General features: G+C 55.1%; 1 protein-coding gene across 1 annotated transcript in view; it reads right to left on the reverse strand.

Annotated features, from left to right (window-relative positions):
• Positions 1–13054, reverse strand: part of ASIC2 (acid sensing ion channel subunit 2) — a 295046-nt gene that overhangs the window by 7813 nt on the left and 274179 nt on the right. Inside the window, exons 5-8 of the mRNA XM_045299995.1 lie at positions 7688–7838; positions 4986–5042; positions 3459–3612; positions 1890–1981 (exon numbers count right to left, since the gene is read on the reverse strand). Coding sequence (XP_045155930.1) covers positions 1890–1981; positions 3459–3612; positions 4986–5042; positions 7688–7838 — 454 coding nt within the window. The remainder of the gene's footprint in view (positions 1–1889; positions 1982–3458; positions 3613–4985; positions 5043–7687; positions 7839–13054) is intronic.

A 13054-nucleotide genomic window follows, 5' to 3' on the forward strand; every position in this document is an offset into this window, starting at 1 on the left:
TCCATGGTGACCTCTTGGCTTGAGAGCTTTCTAAATGGCTGCCCTGCCCTGCTCCTCCCTGGGCATGCCTGGGTGCAGCCACCACCCACATACTCCAGGTAAACAGTGGAGATGGAGGGGAAGGGGGCTTGGGGTAAGGGATAAATGCCCTGTCCTGCTGTCTCTGCTCCACTGACCTCCACTGTCTTTAGCAGAGGCTTAGCGGGGAACATGCATGTGAGTGTGTCGGGGGTGAATTTGCGTGTCGTGGGGCTGTGTTGGCGCGCTGTGTGCCTGGGTGAGTGTGCAGTGGCAGGCAGCGTCTGATGGTGGATGCGGTCTCCCTGGAAGTGAGTGGCACCTCATGTGTGTAAGTGTGGGTATGTAGAAGGAGGTGGGTGTGGTGGGTGAACAGGTGGGAGCAGGTATGGTGTGTATGGGGTACCTGCATGTAATTCATGTGTCAGTGGGCAGGTAGGTAGTGTGCATGCACATGTGCCTATAATTGTGTAGTTGGCATGTGCACTGTGGGTGGCTCTGTGTCTCCACAGGAGCGGGGCTCTGCGGGTTTAGTGCGTGTGTGGCTGGGCTGGGCTGGGGCGTCCAGTCTGTAGACGGAGTGCTCTGGCGGGGACTCGGGGAGGGGAGGCCAGGGAAAGGCCTGACTGGGCCTGTCGGCCAGGGGCTCGCAGCACAGAGATGCAGAGGGCAGCATCATTTTCTCAGCAGGCGACTCTGAGTGGGAACAAGAGGCCTGGAACAAGCTCAAGCTCATTTCGGATGCAGAGACCAGCCATCCTTCTTGTGAGACTCAGAGCTCAGGCCTCCGAGATCTGGGTGTGCTCAAGTGTGCCTGAGAGTGTGACTGTGAGCCTATGTGGGAAGAGGGGAGGAGACGCACGCGTGCGCGTGTGGTGTGTGTGTGTAAGACTGTGAGCCAGCACTGGTGGCTGGCAGGGTGGGGTGCAGGGCTATATCTCAGGTGCATGGTCTCAGTTGGGGGCTCCAAGGAAAGTCTTTTGGCTCAGTCTCTTCCACCATGACCCTGAATGATAGCCACACCACTTAGCTGGGATTGAGCTGTGGCCCCGACCTCCCCAGTCCCTCTTTCCTTCAGGCCCAACATGGGCATGGCTGAGCAGTCGTATATGCACGGTGCCTGAGATCTTGGGATGCTGGAATGCTGGGGTGCCCTGTTGGTCTTGGGGTCCCAGTCTGTCCTGTACACCCCTGGAGTTCGAACGCTTTGCAAACACCCCCAGGAATCTGCAACTAGCCGGGGAAGGACAGCCCTTCTTCTGTGTTTGACCAAGGACTCTCGATCAGTGGGTGTCTGTTGCCCGGTGACCTCCCAGCGGACAGCAGCTGCCCTCCTTCCAGAAACCCAAGACTGACTCCACCTGAGGCCAGAAGATCCAGCTCACGGAGTCCCAGGGGCCGGGCGGGGAAGGTTCGAGAGAGCTTTTAATTCCTGCTGCCCCTTGTATGAACTGAAGCCTCGGCTGGGGAACGGGCGAGCTGAGAAGCCGGCTGAGGGAGAGCGGTGAGGCTTTCTGCCCCCCTCTAGATGCACTGCCTTGGAAACCCACAGGAACTGTTCCGCTCTGCCCTCTAGGGCCACTCCCCGTGAGTCCGAACCAACTCCGTGTGATGGCACTCAATTGTTTCAAAAACTGGGGTTAGATCCCAAGCTCCCTGCCTTTCAGCTAGAGCCTGAGACTGATGTCTCGCCCCGTGGCTCTCCCTACCCCAGGACAGGAGGAGTACCAGGAAAGAGGGAGTCATTGGGAAATGACCAGGCTAGACTGCTTCCTGCTTGCCCAGACCCACCCGCCTTCCCTCCCTCCCTCCCTCCCCAACGCCCTGCCCCATGAGGCATGGAAATGCTGGCCAAAGACACCCCAACTTACCGAGTAAGGCAGCAACTTCATATGCCTTCTTCTGTTCGATGGTCTCATAATTGAGAGCTTCAAAAAATATATCCAGAACCAGGATGTTTTCCCTGCAGAGAGCATATGCAGAAACATAAATGGCTAGACCCTTTGGGCTGCCCTGGGGCCTTCTCCCAATGTGCCCCTAGGGCCAGAGACATGGAGGCCCAGGGGAGGGAACCCCACCCCCCCCCCCCTCCGCCAGGAGAAGAGCTGGTCCTGGGCTGAGCTGGGCTTTGAAGCCGAGAGTCCTGACACCTAGCTCAGTCTCCTAGGCCTGCGGCTTTAGGTCACCTGTCCCCTTTGCCCTTTATTTCTACCTCCTTCTCAGGGATCCTGCATGGACTTCATGTCTTTGAGTCCCAAAGGGCCTGCCTTGCTCCCTAGCATGAAGGTGGGCTCGTTCATCTCTTCAGCTTGGCCAAGGTGCCTGTCCTGGCTGCCCCTGGCACCCCAATTTCCCACTTTGATTTATAACAACATTTCTCAGAGCAGGAGGCCCTTCCCTGCCATTGCCAAGCTAGCTTCCAGAGCCAGGGAGGGCTTTCAGGGAGCAGAGCCATCTCCGATAGGGGTTTCTGGAAGGACAGCCCCCGCCATGTCCCCCCAGCCTCTAGGCAGAGGGGTTGATGATACAGGGCGGTCTGCACAACACCTGTGCTTCCTCTAGCTTCCTAGAGCCCGGGATGCTCCTTACAGCACCCTCGCTTGGTGCTCTCCGCTCTCAAATGGGGGCGCCAAAGCTGTCCTTCCAAGGTGGGGTTTGGAGAGGGTGCTGTCGGGAGCACCCTCAGTGGTTGGGGAGAGGGGGTTCACAGAGGCACCATTCAAAGTCCCACCATCTCTTCCCTGGCTAGCCTCCAGTTCTCTTAGCCCACCCCTGTCCCTGCCTTGTTCTAAGGTGTCAGCTTCACGCAGCTCGCCCCTTGGAATTCTCTGGCTTTGTCCTGTTCTGGTTCACGCTGCTGAACTTCTGCCCAGGAAGCCCTCTCCTCCCTTCTTCTATGACTCCGGTAATGCCCACTACCTGCAACGAAGAGGGCTCTGGTGGTCCAATGGAAGGGTTCTCCCCTCCCATGGGGGAAATTGTGGAGTAACTGCTGGTGCCAGGCTTGGTCCTAAGCGCTCAGATACAACAACGCAAATGAGAGACACAGCTTGTTGCCTTATGGGGAGGTCAGCAAACAAGCCCCTCCCCTGTGACTGCCACCCAGCTATCAGGGGAGGCTTTTGAGCTGCTCGGATGTTAAACAGGTTTCCGTGCAGCTGCCAGCCTGAGGCAGGCTAGGAAGAAAGGCCTGGCGATTTGCTTTGAAAGCCAGCCGCTGAGGATCCTGGGGATGGTGCAGGGGCAGGCAGCCATTTGTACGCGTGTGCACATGGTCCCTGTGAGTTAGGGGACAACTCAGGGAAGAACACATCCAGCTGCTGAGCCCTGCTCTGCTCCATTGCCCCCACCCTGCCTGCATCTATCTGCCCCTTCCTCCCTGCGCTTCTCCAAGCCATTTCTCAGACCCTTCCCCCGCCCACCACGCCCACTGAGCTCACGAGATATATTTTTCAGATTTGTTAAATTTCTTCTCAAGGTATTTGGCTGACGTCTTGCTGGGGATCTTCACCATGGAGAGCTCTTTGTTGTAGCGGGTCAGGTTGCAGGGGGTCCTGCAGAGACAGTAATTACTGTCCTTCTCTGCCAGCAGACCTGGAGGGAGAGGGAGCAGGGGCTTCGTGAGGTGAGGGGCCCGGAGGAGCTGTGAGGAGGGGCTGGTCCAGGGCCAGGCGGGCTGGGAGGACGGAGAGAGGGAGGAGCTGAGGTTTGCCCGCCGATGAGGATGCGAGCCCTGAAATACTGCCATTCCAGGCTACTCTGGGTCTTCTACCCATACCAACTGTTGAGGAGCCTCCGCTTCAGAGAATAGGCTCCATAGGAGCACCCCACCTCTCACCCCTTCCCAGGCCCTTCTCCGGTCTCATCCTCAAAGTGGGCTGCCATTCAGGGACAAACAACCCACTTTGCCTGAAGGGTTCAATACTTTTCCTTCCGAGGTCCCCTCATAGCTGAAGTCTACCTCCTCTGTTTGGTTAAGACCTGGCTTACCCAAAACAATTTTAAAACACCCTGAAAACTCCCTGCCACTGAGTTAATTCTGACTCATAGCGACCCTCTAGGACAGAGTAGAACTGCCTCTGTGGGTTTCTGAGGCGGTAACTCTCTACAGGAGCAAAAAGCCTCATCTTTCTCCCTCAGAGCAGCTGGTGGTTTTGAACTGCTGACCTTGTTAGCAGCCCAAATATTCCCACCGCAATCCTTTTCTCTCCTCTCTTCTAATTAGGATGAGAAAAATCATACCTTTTCTCTCTCCTCCCCCCTTTTCTTCTCAGCATCTCAGGGTCTCTGGATGCCTTAGTCTCTTTTCTGACAGAGAGCCTGGATCTCTGTCAACAGTGGACGCCACCCCTCCTCTTGGTCAGTTACCCCCTGGAGAAGCCTGGACCTGAAGTCAGACATATCCCACGTGACTCCTGCAGGTGCAGGTGCAGAATACGGATCCACAAGTCTCAGGCCTCTCTCAGTGTGTCTTGTTTAACAAACATTGCGTGGGTCCGGAGAGATGCGGGATGTGGAGTGGGAGTCCAGAGAGATGCGGGATGTGGGCTCACTTTAGGGGTGCAGCTTTTCATGAGCTCTTCTTCCCCGCAGATCTCCAGAGATGGGCCCCCCAGGAGGTATCTCAGTCTGCAACTCCCCACCTGGGTGGCACGGGAGGTGGGGGGGGCATAGTGTTCTATTTGCAGATTGACCTTCCTGGGCTAAAGGGATGTGGGATAGGCAGGGCCTCTCTGGAGTGACCGCAGCCTCCCGCTCTGAGCAGCACCGGATTGTCCAGCTTCCTCTGTGCCCGCTCACTTCGCATGGTCCACTCTCTGTTCACCCCTGAGCTCCCTCAGCTCCCTCTCCTTTGCCATCCCCACCCCACATTCCCTTTCTCTCCCTGTTCCTCTCCATGTCCCTGCAGCACCTCCACTGTGTGCAATCCACCCCGCCCCACCCAAGGGTTCCGTGGTGGGACTCACCCAAGGCCGGCTCTGCGCACTCCTTGTGCTGCTCAGGGGTACAGAAAGGGGCATCCCCTGCAAAGAAGAAAGGCGAGCGAAAGGGACTTAGGCAGCATCCTGGCTGCCCATCATACCTCCCCTCCTCGGGCTTGAAGAAGTGAGTGGGTCCCATTCCCTGGGAGGAATGGAAGTCTGCCAGTGGCCACCAGAGTGGGGGCCATTGGTCAGAATTGTCCAGGAGGAAGGACTTGGGGACAGAAGAGCGCTAGATCTGGGGTCAGGAACATTGCCTCTAACTCAGTGCTGCCTTGTATTTGCTCTGTGACCCTGGGCAGGTTGCTCATCTCCCCCAGCAGTGGTGTTCACAGCACCCGCCTGGCTAATCTCTCCCAGATGGCTGCAGAAGCCCGATGACTTCCTGCAGGTGAGGCCCGTCTTGATCACTCAAGCTCAGAGGTGACCTACTGGGCATGCCCACTCCCCTGAGCCCGCATAGGTCCTCTTTCCAGTCTGGCTCACGCCTTAAAAATCTGCTGAGCCAAGGCAGCAGAGCTCGTCAGTGATGGAGGAGGGTTGAACCGGTCAGTCTGCTCCAAGGCAGGGCCTCTCCCCACCACGTCCGTCTGCTGGAGGTGCGCAAGGATGGCTTTGTAAACCCCTGTGCCATTTTGCCCACAGTTCCACATTCGTAGCTGAGATGCAGTAGTGTTTCGTAGGTAGAAGGATCGACTCTTCTCTTTTTCTAAGCGCTAAGCTTAAAGTCCGCCACAATGGCATTCCTTTCCCATGTCCTCCCAACACTTTCACCGCGTGGAAGAGCTGGTAGGCGTTCTCCTTTCCAGTAATAACAATTTGCCGAGGTTTCTCTTTTTGCTCTGTCTTCTAGGAAGCTCAGAAGCAATGTCGGAGACCAGTCACACTCATTTTAGAAACGAAAGAGGTTACTGGTTCCTGATGGACTTAGCCATGAGGGTGTTCAGTACAGATGGGTTGTGACAGCAGAAGCCTTGGTAAATGAACTAAGGTCCAATATGAGGATTTAGTAAACTCAAACAAGGTGCGATATGACATGAAATATACCACCCATTCCCACTGCCATCAAGTCCACCCCAACTTAAAGTGACCCTATAAGTCACCAGACAACTGCTCCACGAGGCTTCTGAGGCTGTAAATCTTTACAGCAACAGGGAGTCTCATCTTTCCAGAGCAAACTGGCGGGTTTGAACCGCCAACCTTGTGGTCAGCTATCCAATCCTAACCCACCGACCCACAAGGGCTTCTTTTGAAAACACAGTAAAAACCATTTGATATAAAATAACGCTTCGGCACAGAGCGGGTGTTCAGTCAACTGGCCACTTCGCCAAACAACACAACCACCTCTGATTTCCACCGATGACAAAGCATTGTTACATCTTAGCCTGGTTTTATCCTCGCAACAACTACTGGAAGGAGCCCTGGTGGCGCCGTGGTTACACACTGGTTACACACTGCTAACTCCCAGGTCAGCAGTGCGATACCACCAGCCGCTCCTCCTCAGGAGAAAGAGAGGGCTTTCGATTCCATAAAGCGTTACAGTCTTGGAAACACATAAGGGTAGTATGACCCTGTGTTTTGGGGTCACTCTGAGTCAACCTCAACCCGCTGGCAGTGAGTGAGTGAACAGAGAGGTTGAGTGATTTTGCCAGGTCACACAGCGAGGGGAGGAACCTGAATCACAAGCGAAGGCCCCTGCCTGCGAGCTGCCCTCCTGCGCGCCAATACTTCCTACCCCGACGAGCTCCCGCTCTGTGCTTCTGCCTCTGACACGCCGACTGCTCTGACGAGGGTGGCTCCGTGTATGAATAGTCTAACAACATGTATTAATAGTCTAACAACAGAACTGCACGGGCACATTTATGTGCTGACGGATGAACTTCTGCCTCGTTGGAAAGAGTGTGAGGCGTTTGGAGGCAAAGAACGGCGAATGTCTGAACAAAAGCATCAAACATCTGGATGCTGGAACCTGAGCCACACGAGCAGGGGCGGCTCACCTTCACCTTTGGATGCAGACAGCAGGAGCAAGAGCAGCCAGCAGGTGGTAAACGGCCCGAAGCCCGGGAGTGAACATTTTCCCCCGCCATGTGGCTGCTCCTGGATGCCAGGATGCTGCCGTGGGGCTGGTCTGCATGCTTCCCCGTCCCTGTCCTCCACCTGCTTTCTTTGGTTGCTGTGGGGCTAACACCGACCTGGCAGCTCCATGACTGTCCGAGTGGAACTGTGCTCCATAGGGTTTGCGATGGTTGACTCTGCAGAAGGAGTTTGCCAGGCCTTTCTTCCAAGTGCCTCTGGGTGGATTTGAACCCTTATCCTTTTGGTCAGCAGCAGAGGGACATTAATCATTTGTACCACCCAGGGGCTCATGAATGTGTAAGCACCAACTAAGGGTGTCTTCCTGGAACAGCAGTCCTCTGGCCTCTGAGGGTGTGAGGAAGTGCATTCTGCTAGGCTGAGCAATGCACGATGAACCAAAAGGTGAGCGGTTTGATCCCACCCAGTGGTACCTGGGAAGACAAGCCGATGATCTGTTTCCCTAAGAGTAGAGCTGAGACAACCCTCAGGAGCAGTTCACTTCCAACACAGGGGGACACCCTGGGTTGACATCAGTGGCATTTTCTTTCCACGCAAAGTAGGGCCCAGGTGGTCCCCAGCAGAGCCCCGTGGCCTCCCTTCCGTGCACTGACCTGGCATGTGGACCATACGACAGTTGCAGTTCTCCACGATGTAGCGAGTCTCACAGTCAATCCGACAGGCGGTGATGCTGTAAACAGGAAAGAAGTCGAGCCCCATCTCTGAGGAGCGGCACTCGCCCCATGGTGGGGGCAGGTATGTGAGCTGCAAGACAGGAGGGAGGGGGCAGAGGTCAGCCCTGGGTGGGGTCTTGGCTCAGCCGCAACAGACTGGGGTCTTGTTCAGTTACTTATTCAGTCCACAAACAAGTGCTGGTCATGCCACATGACAATGTTGCACCAGTGCCTGATCTTGTGTCCACTTCAAAGCTGGTTTTCCAGCCGGCACTGGATCCAACACCATCCCACACAAATGCATAGCCTCCTGAAACCTATGAGTGCCACCTTGTTTGGATACAGAAGCTCTGAAGGTGCGGTCAAGCTAAGATGAGGCCAATGCTGGATTAGGGTGAGTCCTAAACCTGAGGTGACAGGTGTCCTTGTAAGAAGGAGGACATTTGGCTACAGAGACACCCAAGGGGAAAGGCGTGTGAGTGTGGAGGTCAAGGACCCACGGGGATGGTCAGCAGTCACCGGCAGTGAAGAGAGCAGCCCAGGACTGATGCTCCCTAATAGGGTCCTGGAGAAACCATCCTTGCCTTCAGCTATGTCGCCCCCCAGGACTGTGAACAGCTGCATCTCTGGTCTTCTAACTCACCCAGCTTGGGGGGCTTCGCTACAGCAACCGAGGAAGCCAGCACCCTGCTTTATCATGCATCAAACCCAAGCCGGTCCCCCTTGAGTGGATTCCGACTCATAGCAAGCCCATGTGTGTCAGGGCTGGACTGGGCACCAATGACTGATTTCTCTGAAGCAGATCACCAAGCATGTCTCGGGGGACACGAACTTCCAGACTCATGAAGGCTGTGGCCCTCACAGAGCTTCTACCTGACCCCACCTTGACTGGGAACCCTGAGTCTCGACACTGGCTTAATTGCTACAAGACTCCTCTGAGGAACAAGTCCCTGATCCCTGTTTACTGATGAGAAGACGGAGCACAGAGACATGAGGTGGTATGTTCAAGGCCTCATACGGAGTGCTTGGCCCAGCTGGCAGATGGACCTCGGGGTTCCTGATGCCCTAGTGTGTGCTTGTCACATATTCGAATATTGCCTCCAGGGGGCAAGGGGCTTGGTCGGTGGGGTGGGGCAGTGGAAGTCCAACCCAGAGGGTGAAAAAGACGAGACAGTGTTTTTTTCTGGTTTCACTACCCTTTCTTCTCCCCCTTTTCCGGGAGCATTTGCTTCACGGCCCCATTTCCCGTGTTTTGTATTAATAAGCGGAGGCCTTTCTCAGATAGTTCCTGTACGACTTCAGACGAGCCATCACGTTTCTCTGGACTTTACCTTCCCCATCTAGGGACTACATGGGGGTGGGGGAGATTCCCTTCAAGGCTCAATCAAGCCACTCAAAACTCACTGCCCTCTGACTCCCAGTGACCCTACAGGACAGAGCAGAGCTGCTCCTTTGGGTTTCTGCCACTGCAAGTATTTACGAGCGCAGAAAGCCCCAGCTCTCTCACTTGGAGCTGCTGGTGGGTTCGAACTGCGGACCACGTGGTTAGCAGCCTAATATGTAACACACTGTGCCACCAGGGTTCCTTTCAAGCCCTGAACTCACTGCCATCGAGTTGATGCTGACTCATCGAGACCCTATAGGACAGGGTAGAACTGCCCTTGTGAGTTTCTGAGACTGGACTTCTTCGCAGGCATAGAAAGCTCCACCTTTCTCCTCCAAGGCCCAGTAAAGAGGTGGTAATCTCTGATTTTGAATGGAATGGACCCGGTTCCATAGCGGAAACATACAAGCTGGATTTGAGAGGGGCCCATCGTGCCTGTCTTTAGATAAGGGCTGGGGTCGAACAGGGTGTAATTTAACTTTGAGCAGGGGCAGGGGCTTGGCTCTTTCCTTCTATTCAAAAGGACTTCCGGAGTGGGCAGGCCGTGGATATGAACTGGTGGACCTCTGGCCATCGATGAGGGAGATTGTCCTTGCAGGGCTAGCCACCACCCCTTTCCTGCAGGGGTCATGATTTAGAGCCCTGGCTAGCCCCCCGAGACTGGTTGGTTGGTTTCATCAGTTTCTCTGACAGCTCACTCACCACAGCAGCTGGGAATCATAGCGTGGGTAGCACTGGCTCTTGCTTACCAGTGAGCGTCTGAGATGGGTTGGGAGATTTGTTTATCCTGGGCAAGCACAGCCTCAGGGGGGCCCTGAAGCAGAGGCTTCAGAGATCTGATCTCAGGGAGGAAGAATGAAATTTGTTTCCCGGCATCCCGAGGGAAAGAGAGGTACAGGCCAGACGGTAACGGGTAAAGTGGGATGGAGTTTTGGGTGATGCGGGCACTGTACTGGGCGCGTGATCGGCATTCCCTTATTTAACCCGGAAGGACCCTCAACGGGGCAGTGGGTTACGCAGTGGGCTGCTAACTGCAAGGTCAGGGGTTGGAGCCCACCGAGGGAGAAGGCTGAGTCTGCTCCTGGAAAGAGTTGCAGCCTTGGAAACCCACAGGGCCCCTCCACCCTGTCCTAGGGGGCTGCTCTGAGTCAACATGGGCTCTGCAGCTGGGACTGCGAGCAGTACTCTTTAACCTGGACACGAGGACTACATCCTGGGTCAACAGGAGGAAGAACTGTATAACTCACTCATGTGATTCAAGAATACAACGACCGTATTAGCAGTGAGCTCTCCATCACCAGGGAGGGTCAAGCCCAGGCTCTACTACCCTTGGCTAGGACTTGAACTCGCTGTCCTCAGGTTGATTCTGAGGGTCTTGGGTGTCCAGTTGGATGAGTTGGACAATGTCTAGAATCCCTTAAACCACAGTAAGCCTACGGTTCTAAATTGAGAAGTAATGGCAGTGGACCCTTGAGCTCTGCTTTTTCAAAGGCTAGCTATGTGCTTTCAGGTGGGCGACAGAGCTCTCCCACACCACACCACCACTCCTCACCTGATTACAGGAAATTAGTAAAGCCAGCGCCCAACACACACTAGGTGCCTGTGAAGCCTTAGCTCCGCCCCCTTCTCCTAACAAACTCTCCTGTTTTCTCTCCTTTCATTCACTCAAACCAATAGCCCAGCTTCACTTCTGCTCTTTTAAGAATTTGATTCTATAGATCATCAAGCCTTGGCTTAGTTGAGGTTAAGTTATTTTGAGTGGCGCTCCTTGTGATACAATCTCATGCCAGTTCAGACCCCCAAGTTGAGATGCCCACCAGAAAGCTGGATCTGGAGCTGAGGGGGCTGGGAGGGCTGGGCTGGGGTCTGACTAGCCCAGGGAGAAAGCGAGGAGTGACCTCCAGTGGAGCCCTGAGGAGATATTGCGTCGACATGCAATTCACCCCACCGGCCTCTTCCCATGGTGCCATTGACCTGGTGACTGGAAAATGGTCTCCATTTATGAACTGAGCACATTTACGCACTTGAAGCATTCGAGGAAGATCAAGTACTGCAGCCTCCGGGTGGATTACAAGTTAATGTAACGAAGACAAAACAAAGCGAACATTCACAACTGGACCAGTAGGTAGCACCATGAAGAATGAAGCGAAGATTGAAGTCGTCAAGGGTTCCATCTTGCTTGGGCTCACCATCCATGCTCACGGAGGCAGCAGTCGGTGGATCCAACGGCGCATCACATTGGGGAGATCTGCCGCACAAGACCTCTTTAAAATACTGAAACGCAAGGAGGTCATCTTGAGGGCCAAGAGGCATGTTCACTGAGCTCATACGCATGTGAGAGTAGGACACTGAGCAAGGAAGACCGACGGAGAACCAGTTCGTTTGAAGTCTAGCGCTGGCGAGGAATGTCGAAGGTACTGTGGACTGCCCAAAGAACCACCAAATCTGTCTTGGAAGTCAGGATGGTGAGGCTTTGTCCCCGGATGTTGGGCACGCATCAGGAGAGGCCAGTCTCTGGAGAAGGACACCAGGCTCAACAAAGCGGAGGGGCAGCGAAAAAGAGGATGACTCTCCGCACGCCGGATGGACACAGTGGCTGCGACCAGGGGTTCCAACATCAGAACCACTGTGAGGAGGGAGCGGGCCGGTACCGTGTTTCTTTCCGTGGCTCACGGCGTCGCTCTGAGTCGGAACCAACTCAACACTACCTAACACCAGCTGAACAAGGCACTCCCATGTCTTTGATATTGAAAATATTGATGCTTGCCTTTCATCACTCCACCGCCACGAGGCTCCTCCTGCAGTCCTTTTAATTGGATAGGGAATATTTTATATCTGTTTTTTCCCTGCCTGGGGAAATTGCTTCTCAACCAAGGTTTTCCCAGCCCAAAGACTCGGGAGACCTGCCAGCAGCTGGCACTGCAGTTAGCATGGCTGCCCATGGCCTCAGGGGCCCCAGGACGACCTGTCAATCTTCAAGACTGCTGCCAAGCTTCCTCGAACATGTCCCCTGGTGTCTATAGACCACATCCGAGCCCTTGGCGAGTCCATGCTGAGTTGATGCCCACCTGACACTGCCTCTTGGTTCTGCCCCTTGGTCTCCTGCTTCAGGGACTGGACACAATTGTTCATCTGAACCCAATCCCACTGGGCCCAGGACAGCCTCACAGCCTCCTCCCAGGCCTAGGTCAAGCTCCTCGGCCTTGGCCTGGCTTCTGCTTCTTCGTTTCGAGCCCGGGCAGCTGGGACTCACTGTGGATCATCTCCTACCAGCAGAGCTCACGTTAAGGACACATACTCTGTGGGTCAGCCCAGATGAGTTTAGACTCCGGTTCTGTCACTAACACAGCTGGTGCAGCCTGGGCTTGCCTTTTAGACAGGAGGCAGGGCCCAGCATTTCATGCCCCTTCTTGTTCTGGACCCTGGGGTAGCCCCAATTACCTTTCAGGAAGTCCAGCATTGGAATACCCACATCGGGCACCGGTGCCTTGCTGAGGCTCCTGGAGCGGGAACGATAACCTCCCTGCACTTGGCTTCCTGCTTCAGAAACGAGGGGGCTTGGACTCACTCGGGAGGGGGCAGGACTCCCTCGGGAGGGGGCGGGACTCCCTCGGGGGCCTCCCAGTTCTTTGTGTCTGTGGTTCATGCCCCCGCAGGGCAAAGATAAGGAGCGGGAGGGCCGTCTCAGATGATTTTTCTGGTTCAACGAGACCTTTGGCTCAGAGTATGTTTTTCTCCCTTTGCTGTCTGCAGAAGCTGGCGTGACTCTGGCTCTGGGAACCCCTCCTTCCCCCCCTCCCCACTTTGACAATCTGTGTGCAGACAGCAGAGTCACAAAAACGCCGTTGATGGGGGAAGTCCTCAGCCAGTGAGAAGTGTAGTCTGGGGGTGCAGGGATAGCAGCTGGGGTACCATTTGGCACA

The sequence above is a fragment of the Echinops telfairi genome, unplaced genomic scaffold (assembly GCF_000313985.2).
Source record: "Echinops telfairi isolate 266 unplaced genomic scaffold, ASM31398v2 ScPeMD7_7458;HRSCAF=8496, whole genome shotgun sequence".
Taxonomy (NCBI): domain Eukaryota; kingdom Metazoa; phylum Chordata; class Mammalia; order Afrosoricida; family Tenrecidae; genus Echinops; species Echinops telfairi.